Genomic DNA, 12,840 nt, shown 5'->3' with positions numbered 1-12,840 from the left:
TTAAGAAAAAGGAAAATTATATAATTAGAAATGAAATAGGCTTAAGATCGAATGAGTGTCTCTATGTTTCATCTTATTAAACCAAATTTACCTGTAACTATCAATATTTAAAGATCATTTAAAAAACATTTCCTATTTAGTTTTATTTTTCTATTTTACTTAATTGTAGGTATTGTATAATTGTGGTTTTCTATTCTATTTTTAATTACAAATATATGCTATTTCTAACATAGGGGCTAACCAAGCTTTAGTGGGCTGTCCTGGGAACCTAGCCACCTTGTATTTTGGGAAAATGTGGTATGAGCTCCAAACCATTGACTTATAGATGAAATTTCAAAATGCAGTGCTTTTGTAATCTGGTACCTACTGCATTACATTAAAACCGAATTTGAACACCATAAGCAAAAGAAAATTTAAGAGCATCCATAAGTGTCTGTGTGACTACTTTTTATTAGTAGCCTCCTATAGCTCAGTTGGATTGCTGTAACTTTGGTTTTAGCATTTCCATCATTTTCTTGAATCCTCAGAGTTGTAAATTCTCAATGAAAAAAAATTCCCAAAGTTGGCTTTTGGGGCCTTAACCCAGGAGCAAATATTATTTATTTAGCAATGGTGATTGGGGAAGAGCCCTTTTCTGGCAGCTAATGACCTACTGGAGGACTTATGTGCCCAAGGCAAAGCTAAAGGCCATTAGCCCAACAGGTCATTAACTGACAAATGCCTGACCTTGAGATCATTTCTGATATTGTAAACGGTGAAAACCTTAAAGTGGGTTTGTTGGAAAGTATGGCTCTGCCAAAGATCTTCCTTTTTAAGTATTTTGGAAACTGCATTAAATTGATTGTTATTACTCATGTGGCTTAATTGTCTTTGCTTGGGGCCATTTTCATTGTGCACAGCAAGTCAGTCAGACATCAGTAAACACCAAAACTATACTCTGTGTCCAACTTTTAGTTTTTAAAGGACAACATCTCTGTTTAGAATATCAGGTTAACTATTTCATTACCAAGCAGTTGCAGCTACACTCTTGTAGCTCACTTACATTTTCATAATGTATTGGGCTGTATAGCAAGCACTTAGGTATTTTACACTCCTTGGAGATGACACATAAAGCTACAAAGAGAAGTGAAACGAACCCTGAAGTATAGAAGTCTGTGGACTTAATTCCTGTCCCTGGCTTTTTTTTTTTTTTTTTTAAATTAGTCATTTAACATTGGCTAGCTCATTTTTACCTCTCAGAATTCCAGGTTCAGATCTTTTTCTTCAGACTATTTATCTAATGTCTTAATTACCCAACTTTACAAATGAAATTAGAAATTTTATAATGTAGAAGATTTAATCTTTATTAAAATTGCTACCAAACATTTAAAAATAATATTGACATATTTTTGAGTGCTTTCTATGTAGTAGGCACTGTTGTTTACGTGCTTTATGCATATTAACCCATTTAATCCCTCCTAAGGTATGGAAAAGGTTAAGTAATTTCTTTGAGGTAATTCTGCTACTAAATGGCAATGCTGCTGTCTAAATTCAAGTCAACTGGCTCTCAAATCCTCGTGCTTAACTAAAGTACAATACTAACAAGCCAACAAAGAACCATAACTTTTTTGCCTGCAATTTTGCCATTACTGATACTAGAATTTATATCTTAAACAACTAGTAGTTTTTAAATATTGGAATAAATATTTCAATACAAATAGCAATAGGGGTTTTGTGAAACATTTTAGAAAAATAACTAGTAAGCAAAAGCAACTTATTTTAATTTCCTCATATGTAAAATGAAGTCAGCATTATCTTCATCCCCTGCATTCCTATTAGTTCTAATATTCTATAATTCTGAGTGTTGTGGGAAAAAGTCTAAACTTACAACATATAACTAGATCCTGAAAATGGCATGAAATATAAAGGACTACAAGGAAATCAAGAAAAATTGTTAATAAACCAAAGATGTAATAGAGAATCCAAAATCTTATATAAATATCAGAGTTCTAGAGATTTGGATGCAATTTCAGCAAGCTAAAGTAATACCCTAAATTTAATGAACTCACCTTTATGGCAGATTTGTGATGAGAAACTTAACATGGCTTTAATTGTTCAAGACTTTGAAAGCTGTAAGGTGATATGCAAATATAAATTTCTGAAAATAGTGATTAAACAGTGATTACTGCAAATTTGTTTTGAAATAGTTATGACTGATACAACAAGTTCACATATTAGAACAGTGTTGGTAATTCAACACAAATTTTTGTGTGCATTGTGCTAAGCATTGGAGATACCAGTTTAAAAGCTAATTGTATATCTTTATAAATAGGAAAATTTCTAACCCAAGGGTATCAGTATTTGATTCAAGGGTATAATGCAGCCAACCTCAAGTTTCTACTACCTGATTTTTTTGAAGGAGGGAAAAAAATAGATTACCTAATTTTCTGGAATGTAGTACTGTTACCGCTGGGGCCTATCGGACTGAGTTCAGTGTCACCCACGGCAGGGGAGAGGGATAATGGACGGCACAGGAGTGTAGTTAGCAATTTTCCTTGGTTCTTCCCTATTGACGCAGTGAAGAATCATAGGTCAGTGAGATTTAGAAAAGATTTATTAAAAGTATATTTTAGAAAGACAAAGAATGCCTCCAAGGAAGCACATGGAGAAAGACAAAGCATGCCCCAAGGAGGCACGTGGTTTCAGCAACGAGAGCCACAACAGAGTGCTATAATAACAACCACAACAAGAGGGTAAAAAAAGACCACAAAAAAAAAAAGCCACACAAAAAGCCACAAAAGGGCAAAAAAGGCAAAAAAAGATCCAGAAATGGGAATGTCTGCATTATATCTGGGCCGTGAAAGGTGGTTCCAGAGGCATTCCTAGGTGATGGGCAAGCGAGATCATTTTGATTGACACTTTGCTGCTATATAACTCTTTGCCTAGTGCTCATGTCCTTACCCAGAATTCAGTGTTATAATTAGATTCATGAACTTCCAAGCATAAACGCAGTATTATAATGAAGCTTAAATTGTAGGCAAATTAGGGTATTATCTTCTGCACAGACGTCTGTTGCTGGATTAAACCAGCTAAGATTATAGCCCTCCTGTCCTTTGTCTCTGGGGATGCAGGAGGGATTCTCTAACTACTAATATGGTGTTCTTTGGGTGGTCTCTGGGCTGGGCCACTATTCCTTTGTTCCCCTTGTCGCTTATGTCTGCCTAGCTACCTAACAGTACCAGTAGGGCCAAGTTATTTTTAGAATTCCATTGAATCACAGATTTTGGAGGGCTGTGAAGGTATTTGGAAGAAATACAATTACAGTTTTAGACAAGATGCATGGATTTTAATGCATATGATTCATACTTTTATTTCTGTGGCTGCCTTTGAAGTGCAAACTTTGGGATGTCTCTAATTTACAAACATCTGCCTTTTAGTGTGGCCCAATTTAAAGAGGAATTAGTTAAGCTGAAAAGTGAACTGTGTTCCCCAAAAGACATGGTATCCTTGGAATTTTCAAGATGTGTAAGAAATCCCAGAAAAATCCTGAAATTTTTAACTCTTTGTCCAAATGTGGTCTAAGCCAATTTGTTTTTATAAATCTTGGATCAAAGCTAAGAATCAACATCAGTGATATAAACCAACAAGATTGATATGTACCTCACAGAATATTCCCTATAGTACCCAAGAATGATTCTGTTTTATCCCGCCTCCTGCCTCTTATTTTCATTCAGTTAATTTACATGTTTTGGGTATAAAATGATACAGAAATTAACATCTTTACGAAACATATTTCAGAATAACAATGTTTAAACTGTATGGGAACTTAATGTGCAATTAAGATGGTTAACCAAGGTATGAGCTGTACATGACATTTATCAGCATGATGTAAGATAATGTTTCAAACCACAGATCACATCCTGTTTATTGGTAGTACTAACATCAATTTACCAAATCACTAGCCACACCTTTTTTTTTTAATGGAATACAGTAGAAAATAGAGGGATAATAAAACTTTTGTTTTATGAAACTTTTTACTCATTTTTATACATATGCATGTGTGCATGTACTTCATCGTGATATAAAATACAGCCCTTACTGTGGGTTACAATTTAAAATTTTTGAAAGCCAATATTATTAGGCAGTGTTCTAACCAGCAGTATCTGTTCAGTTGAATGAAATACCGTACTACGATTATAGTGTTTTGAAGTTTCACATTGTGAACTTGTGTTTCTCGAGGGTGAGATTAACTTCTAGGTAAAAGTACACTTGGAAAACATCACTTAACATCACTGAGAGGGTCCTCAATGAAGGAGTGAAAGAAAAGAGAAATTATCAGCCACATGGGGAAAAGTGGGCAGATCAGTGAAATGGCAGACATAATTCTCAGAGCAAGTTCAGTCAGAACAAAGTGTAACGGTGCCACCAAGTAAAGAACGTACTAATAGGGAACATCCCGAGTACAACAGATTCCATGTGCAGCAATTCCCATGTAGAAGAAGGTGGAAAATCAGACAACTAACTGTTGTATGATAGTGTAGGAATTTGTTTTATTAATAAGCAACTATTTACAGTTTTTATGGTAATGCCAGAGACTTGACACAACCAGCTTTCTTTAACCTACTGAAAAGCATCTCCTCCTTTATTTCTTATGAAAAGTTAATCTTGATTTAAGCATTTAGATTATCTGCCACTTTTTCAGGGACCTAATCATTGGTTAAATAAATAAATGATTATTTGTCATTGTTCAGTGACAAACAGAAAGCCAAGAACTATGTACCTTCATTCAAAAAAATGAATAAATTTTTGGACTACTGTTTTACTGTTAGTAAAAAAAATATTTGGCTAATTAACTATTCCTTACAATTTTAAGAATTTTTTTTTAATGTATACAACTGCACATTTAAGTATTTCTGATCACAGGTCTTACCGTTGATAAGCAAACTGAGGTCAAAAAAATAATGTTGCCGGCCTGCAGTCATGCAGAGCTTATCTGTATATTAACCTTCTAAGTGACAAACACAAATTAATGGCCTTTATCTTTTTAAGGCTGTATCTACTTGCATTAGTATAGTACCAGGCACTAGCAGGCTATCAAAAATGTTTATGGAATGAGTGTACTCTTCAAAAATAATATTAAACTTCAACACTTTATATTCAAGCCGTTTTCCTGAACTTGGGGTCTATTTTTTTGTTTTTTTCAGTTTTGAATTTATACTTTTCTTTAGTTCACTGAACTTTCCTGAATCCTCCTTGACAAATGTTACCAGTAGTTAGCGTTTATAAACCAATGTATCAGCTGTTCGAAATGAAAAATTAAGATTATCAATTTGCTTAGTTTTTGCTGCACCTGTCCTACTGGTAGGTGCCATTTCTCTCTCTGCTCATCCCCCTTAGCCAGAAAGAACTTCCAGCTCACTAGAACAGATTGCCATCCCTCCCACAAATAAGCTCGGCCTTACACATTTGGCAGTATTGAAAAGGCTTCCTTCAAAAAGCCAAGTTAGAGGCTCTCTCCAGAACTCCTGTGAGTTACTGGTGTGTTTATTGCAACAGACCTCTCATCATTGTCTTCATTAAACCTGGTCTTTGTCTGATAGGAAAGAGTGGAGAGAACTATTCCTTCATAGACTTCATCAATGGTTTTATTAAAGCCGCTCATTTATATTAATCAGCATTGCAGATTAGGGCTCATCTGGGTTGTTTGAGCCCAGGTGGTGGGTTAGTAGACTTACCCCTTATTTGGCCACTGCTGCTGCTCCCCGGGTTCTTCAGAGGTTGCATCTCCATCAAGGCTGCCAGCCTGAAAGCTTTGACTGAGCACCGGGGACTTAATCCACCTGGATGGAGATAGTTTGCTGAAACCCAGTTTATAAATGATAAAGTGCTTTACAAATGTCAGATATTATTATTGGTCTCTATATGGGAGTACACTACTCCTTAACCCTTCCTTCTCTACCTTACCTTGGTAATGTCAGTCTTTCCATCTTTAAATGTATCTCTCATATACTTGGTGCTTCATTTGTGTGAAAAGGAACTAAAGAGTGATGCTAACTGCTCTGGTTACCATTAGCAGACTATTCAGCATCTTTTATCTATAAATGTATTTTTTTGTAATTCCTTTTCACTGACAATTTAGGTTTTGTCACTTAAAAAAAATCTTGACAATATCCCTTCAAATACCAAAGTTCTTTTTAAAGGATATATTTATGTTAAATCCATCTTTTGTTCCTCCCAAGATGTATATGAGAAATAATTCTTCCCCAAGGGCATTTTACTTTTGTGGCTGCTTTATGCATTGCTATTTGTTCCTGGGGGTGGGGAGAGGAGTGCAATAAATTTGCGTGTAATTAATGCCATCGGCATTGCAGATGCGTGCACACACATGACTGTTTTTTTACTAGCAGCTGTTAAGAGTAGTAAAGACTGAGGGGCCATGTGTTCATTCACATCCTAAATAGAGTGATGGATCACATGTTGTCTTGTCATTCTACACTGTAGTAAAAACCGTGATTAAAATAACCTTTTTAGTGCAGGTTTTTTTAAAAAAAAAGGGTTATAAATCTGTAATAGCCTCCACTTTTTTATATACCAAGCAATTATGTAGCAACCTTTTTTAAGTGAATTAAAATACAACTCTACTACCTAATTACATCAACTCTAGTTTACGCTATCTAGAGCTTTAATTGAGCCACATTAGTTTATAGATAACATTTTTCTAAAGATTTAGTTGCATTTTACTTTTAACTTAAGTTAGGTGCTCCTTTGCTCAAACCAAAATATTCTGGTTTGCTAGTTAAGTTCTGTTGTGTCTTTTCCATCTGTCAAATGTTAACTGACAATACTCCTGAATCACATTTATTGAGAAAGGCATAACTTGTCTACATATAATGCTTACCACCACTTACTGATCTTTTTGCTAATCCAGGGACTATCGATTAATATATTACATAAATCAATTTGTGGATACAGCTTAGCATGAAGCCTCCTTGACACACACACGTGGAAGTAAGTTTAGTGTTTTATCTGATTATTAAGGCAGTATAATAAAAAGAGGGAGAAAATGTTATAATACATTGTAAATTTAAGCAATTATAAATTTAAGCAATTCTTAAAATTGAAGAATTAATTTTTAATTAAAAATCAGACTCTTACCACTTCCTTCCATATTATCATTATTATTACTATTTTGTTGTTTCTCCATTCAGACGTTTTTCTCTGCATAAGTAAACACATAAATTGACCTCATTTTTGTTTTAAAAGTACCTATCATGCTCTTCTGTTTTGTAACCAGCTTTTTTTTCCTCAAGCATATGTTACAGGCATCTTTGTATAGAAATGTAAGTGAGGATGTTTTTGGTCATTGTTGTTTTCTTACTACTCTCTACTTCTCTCAATTTGTTTTTTATAATGAGAATTTTATTATAGCTCAGGGCATAATCATCACAACACCTTTTATGAGGTTATGCATCACTTTAGCTTTTTGGTTAAACAATCATTGAATTGTAGTTACTCTTACCAAAAGATGAAGAATGATGCAATTACATATTCCCCTGAGATTGGTGAAATTTGTCTTACAAATTTACTGCTTAAGAAATTCACTCCAAAGTTCAATTATATCAGATCTGTGTGCTAAGTAAGATTCAGGTGCACGTGGATACTACCTGTTTCTTTCCTTTGGGGAAAAGCTGGAGATTGAAGTGGGAAGGGTCAACAGTTTGCTTAAGAATAGCAGTTGGGGGTGCACTGTCCACTTACTTTTCTACGTCACCTCCCTGGTAGCCAAAAAATGAGATGGCAAGAAAAGCCAATTCATAGCACTAACACTGTGAATGGTTACCGTTTCTGGTTCACTGGAATCTAAGGTATTAGAAGATTGAGAGATAACGTATGGCATTTCTTTAGAGTCAAATTTAAACATATGACACAAATTGAAAAGAAACACATTTTTGCGTTTGCATGTACAGGTAAGCAATGCTGCTATTCCCACAACCTCCAAAAATGCAAAAATTTAAGAAGATAATGTTCTTCTTGTTTACTCTAGACAGCTGAAGTAAATTTTATAACATGGTGATAGCCATTTAATACGAGACTTATTATGCTCCAGATACTCTTCAAAATGCCCAACATATTTACTCATTAGAGAGGGAAGTGATGTGGCCAAGTAGTGCCATTATTTGTTTGTTGCAACTTTATACTTAAACCTGACATCATTCTGAATCCTATATATATGAATTATTCCTATGCATTAGAGCCCTTCAAGACCCGGAGTTCAGCAATGTGACCTTTAAGTGACCCAAGTAAGACTTTGCCAGCTGGTGGAGCAGGCTACCAATCATAATGATTTAAAAAATAGAAATGATTTAAATGATTTTAAAATGGAAATTGTTTGATTATCATTCTAGGTATTGGAACCAAGGAGACTCGGGTACAAAAAGTTCACAAAGAAAGTAATCAGTCAAATTCAGACAAAGGGAAAGGTCCATGTGGAAAGAACATATTAGCAAAAAAGCAGTTTTTAAACTTACATGCCTAATTATAAATAACAAGATTTGAATTTCTAGAAGCTCAGAATCTTAGAACTGGAAGGGACCTTAAAAATTATGTTTTGCACTAATCAAAAACAGACTCACAAATATAGTGGACATTTGGGTGACAGACAGAGGAGGGGTTAGAAGGCTGGGAGAATGGGGTGAAGGGTCAAAGTACAAATTGGTAGTTGATAGTTGGTCACAGGGATGGGGAGCACGGCAGAGGAGATACAGTTAGCATTAATATGATGGCTAAGTGGAGGGCCAGAGGAGGGAGGGAGCAATTGGGGGGATTGTTTTATGAACTATATAGATGTCTAACCAATGTACTATATACTTGAAACTAATTTAAATAAATAAATTTTTTTTAAATTTAAAAAATTTTTTAAAATGCCAATGACAGGGGTGGGGATTATGTTTTGCAACTCTCTCCATTTTATAGCTTAGAGAAATTAATTGATTTGCCCCAAATCTCACAATGAAATAGTCTCTAGATCCTCCGGCTCCTAGTCCTCTCCTCTGATTCATTGTAGTCTAATCTGTTGGGCATCTGAGGGTAGCAAACATCGAGGCTCTTTTAGCCTATCTTCTTTTACTAGTAGGAAATGTTTGCTTACCAACCCCCTCCACCCCCAACCCCCAACCCCAGACCTGAGAAACAAAAGTCCTTGAATCTTCCTCATGGTTGCTTTTGTCCAGAGCACCAAGAAGTCTGGGCCTTGGGCTCTTAGCCGCAGAAGGTCTAGTATTTAGACTTCTGGATACTCCTCTGGTGCCATTGTCCTTGCTATCATTTTAGGTTCCTTGAACAAATTATTCCTCAGAAACCTGAAGAAGAAGAAAAATTCATTAAAACCTGAAGAAGAAACCTGAAGAAGAAAAAAAATTCATATATTTTAGTGCAGTAGATATCTAAGCAGGTAAATACCTGTGGTAGTAAGCCATGTAGTGAAAAAAAAGATTAGTTTTGTTAAAGTATGTGTGTCTGGTAGCCCTGTGGTCTTTTAGAAATATTTGCAATTTTAAAGGAGGATGATACTTAAACACATCTCTCTTTGGTATTATTTTAAAAGTAAAGTAAACATTTCAAACAATGGAAAGAGATTTATGTGTGCACTGGGTAAATCACTCTTGCCTGGGACACATTCAAGTCCCCTAGGCTATTTCCGCTTTTCATAATCTCTTCCTGGATTTGTTAACCCATGAGCCCAAAGCTTTTTCCTTGATGATTGTCATTGGCTATGAAGGTGTATTCTGCTTAAGTAAATATGGCCATTTGGAAGGATAGGTCATTTATAAATTATGAACTTGTAAGTACAGATCTGTCTATATTTGTTGATTGTGTTAAGAGAAAAGGAATGAGAGAATAAAAAGTTTTTTTGCTTCAGCCTGGTCTGGAATTTCAGGGAAATAAACACTGGGATTATCCAAAACCAGATCCATTGTTAAAAGTTCATGCCATCATTTTGACATTTAGTTCAGACTTTCTCTTTGTAAATCCCTCTTCGCTTTACCAGTTCTGATCTCAGAGCTCAAACTCTTTCAAAACCATAGCAATTCTTAGTGAGTGATTGATCTGTATTATGTATCCAGCCATCACGGAGATCTTGGGATGTTGCTTGTATAAACTGTAATCTGATCTGATGCTGTGCATTTAGTTACAGTCTTTCATAGACCTATTGGTGATACTCAATCCTCCTGGATTTGGGAATAGGGCTTATCTGATACCTTCAGGGGAAAAAAATCCATTCATTTTTCTCTCTTCCCCACTTAAATAACTCAACACATCTGGTAACACTGTAGGATCATTGTCTTTCCAGTTCCTCTGCAGCTCATATTGCTACAATATTTCTTAAGTATTTGGTTACTAAAGGGCAATGTGATTTTTAAAAAAAAAAAAAAAGACTTTGTATAGGTCTTACAAATTAACCCATTTGCAGAGCTAGAAAAAATGTGTTTAATCAGTAAAATTTCCATATCAGCAGCCTTGCGTGTATTATGCAGTATGAATGTAAATATAAATTTGAAGATAAATGCTATGTGTTAAAATCTTAAAGCAAGTCTTTCTATAAATTAATGTAATTTGCCTCTAAGAAAATGTTTATTAAATCTAGGGTACCTGAAATTGAAGTATCTTGTTGTTTGGGTCTGTATCCTGTGGCTTAATAATGTCTTCAATTACAAGAATGATAAAAGCTGAAACAAAATCCTTTAATTCAATCAGAACTGAGCTAAATTTTAGGAAGCAAGAAGTAGGAATCAGATATAGGACTGCATAATATTGGAAGCTAAATATACAAGACAGTAAAACTTCATAAGAAGTGGATGGGGTTGCCTTGAGGAATTCTTGTTTGAAATGGCTGCATTGAACATTATAATAAATAGCACTGTTTTATCCTTTTGAATTACGACGGTTTATATAAACAACTCTAAATTGTACAGTAGTTCCAAAGAGATCATTTAGTGTTTTCTGCTTGTTTTACATTCTGGAACAGGTTCAAAGCTTCCAATTTTGCTTGATTTTTTTTAATAGCCTGAGCTTTGAAAGTAATACAGGTTTGATGAATACAATTTCAATATTGTGTTTCTGTAAAAATTTTAAGGTATGAAAATAAGGTATGTTTGACCCAGGATCCCTATACAGAATATATCCACAGTGCATTTAAAGTACAACTGAGTGAACACATTTGAAAGGTTAACCAATCTTTTGCTTTTGCTTTTCTTTCTATATTAAGTATGAAAATTAGCATTGTAATGGCTCCCAGAATGGGGAAATTTAAAAAGTATCCGCCTGACAGAAATAAACATACAGAAAATAAATTGGGTTAAGATTTAATTAGTTATCTGAAATATAAGCTTATGTTCAAAATGGCTATTACTGGATTTTCATGTATATTGGTTAAATGCTATGCTTATAAGATTTTTTTTCTCTTTGCTTAAATTATGACTGAAAAAAATTGGATCATAGCTCTTAATATCCAGGTGGGCAATGCCATTTGCCAGAATCTTCGCATATAACCCCATTTTTCTTTTTTCCTATCAGACATAAATATTGCCTAGCTACTAAGCCTTCTGAGGCATTCTGAGGTAAAAATAGGGATAAATTTTTGAAATTGTTTAATTTTTTATCTTGCTTTTTAGGTTGTGGAACTTTTAGCAAGTGCCCTTATGGACTTGGTACAAGGAGTATATCATGAAAATTCTACTTCAGCAAAGGTAAGGAATTGGTAGTCATTATAAAATGTTAGGTTAAAAACCCTCATGGCAAAACTAGGATTGACGAGTGAAAATGTCATTTTTGTTTTGTGTTTAAATTGCACATGACATTTTTTTTAGATTAGTGTTTTGGCTACAAATTCATAGCCATACGCTTAGTACATAGCAGATTTAGCCAATTAAAACAACCTCTTATCCTTTAGCTGGATTCACAGTCTGTTCAATCTGCAGCAGCCCAGTAGACACCAGGATTTTGCTGGCTGACAGGTAGTGCTGTCAGAATACAAGCAGGATGGAGGAACAGCTCGTGCTGAGATGACTGGGCCTAGCATTTCCCCAGAGGAAGAGGCTTTCCATGTCACAGAGGAGTAGACATGATTTCAAGAAGATGACTTTGGGGGTGTGAGAGAGGAATATCTGTTATATCCAAGATCCAGAATTTACTGCATTATTAAATTTTCTGTGATAAAATATAGGATGGTTGCACAGTTGGATTATTTTGATAAATTTTCTAGATCTAGGATTAAGATTTTTTGACTCATTTAGCAGGACAGCTCAAGAAGGGTTTGGTTTTATTTTCTTAAAATGCAGTTACTTCATTTCAGTAGGATATTGAAGCAATTGCTTCATTGACCACCACCGTCATTTAACATGGTATGTACTATTATAAAGGATTCCTGTCTTAGTGTTTCATTATTCTAACTTCTGTAGCTTCTATATTAGCAAAACTTCAGTCAATGCAAATTAGAAAAAATATGCATTTATTGCACATCTTAAGCTTTTTGACATTTCCACTTGAAAAAAGAAAGATAAGTTTTACTGGAAGTGAAACATAGGCCATGAGTAACTTGGATAAGAAATTTAAAAGTATAACCCAAGGACTCTGGATGTTTCAGAGAGTGGTGAGTGAAATGTGAAGAACTGTACCTTGAGCTTCTGCTAATTCTTGGTTTAGGGAACTGCAGTTCCCAGCAGGCATATCTAACTTCACCTAAGCAGCATAGTGCTATGCGGAGACCCAGCAGGATATATGACCACAGTGGTCCCCCTCTGCTGTGTTTTTTCAAAAACATACCATAGTTCACCACAGCTCAGGGTTAACTAGCAGATTGTA

General features: G+C 34.9%; 1 protein-coding gene across 2 annotated transcripts in view; it reads left to right on the top strand.

Annotated features, from left to right (window-relative positions):
* PDSS2 (decaprenyl diphosphate synthase subunit 2) overlaps nt 1-12,840 on the top strand; it is a 204,461-nt gene that overhangs the window by 126,105 nt on the left and 65,516 nt on the right. For both annotated transcript variants that reach the window (XM_039869794.1, XM_039869793.1), the window contains one exon: nt 11,652-11,726. In XM_039869794.1, coding sequence (XP_039725728.1) covers nt 11,652-11,726 — 75 coding nt within the window. The remainder of the gene's footprint in view (nt 1-11,651; nt 11,727-12,840) is intronic.

The sequence above is a fragment of the Pteropus medius genome, unplaced genomic scaffold (assembly GCF_902729225.1).
Source record: "Pteropus medius unplaced genomic scaffold, Ma_sr-lr_union100, whole genome shotgun sequence".
NCBI classification, from domain to species: Eukaryota; Metazoa; Chordata; class Mammalia; order Chiroptera; family Pteropodidae; genus Pteropus; species Pteropus medius.
This window is presented reverse-complemented; position numbering and strand designations above follow the sequence as displayed.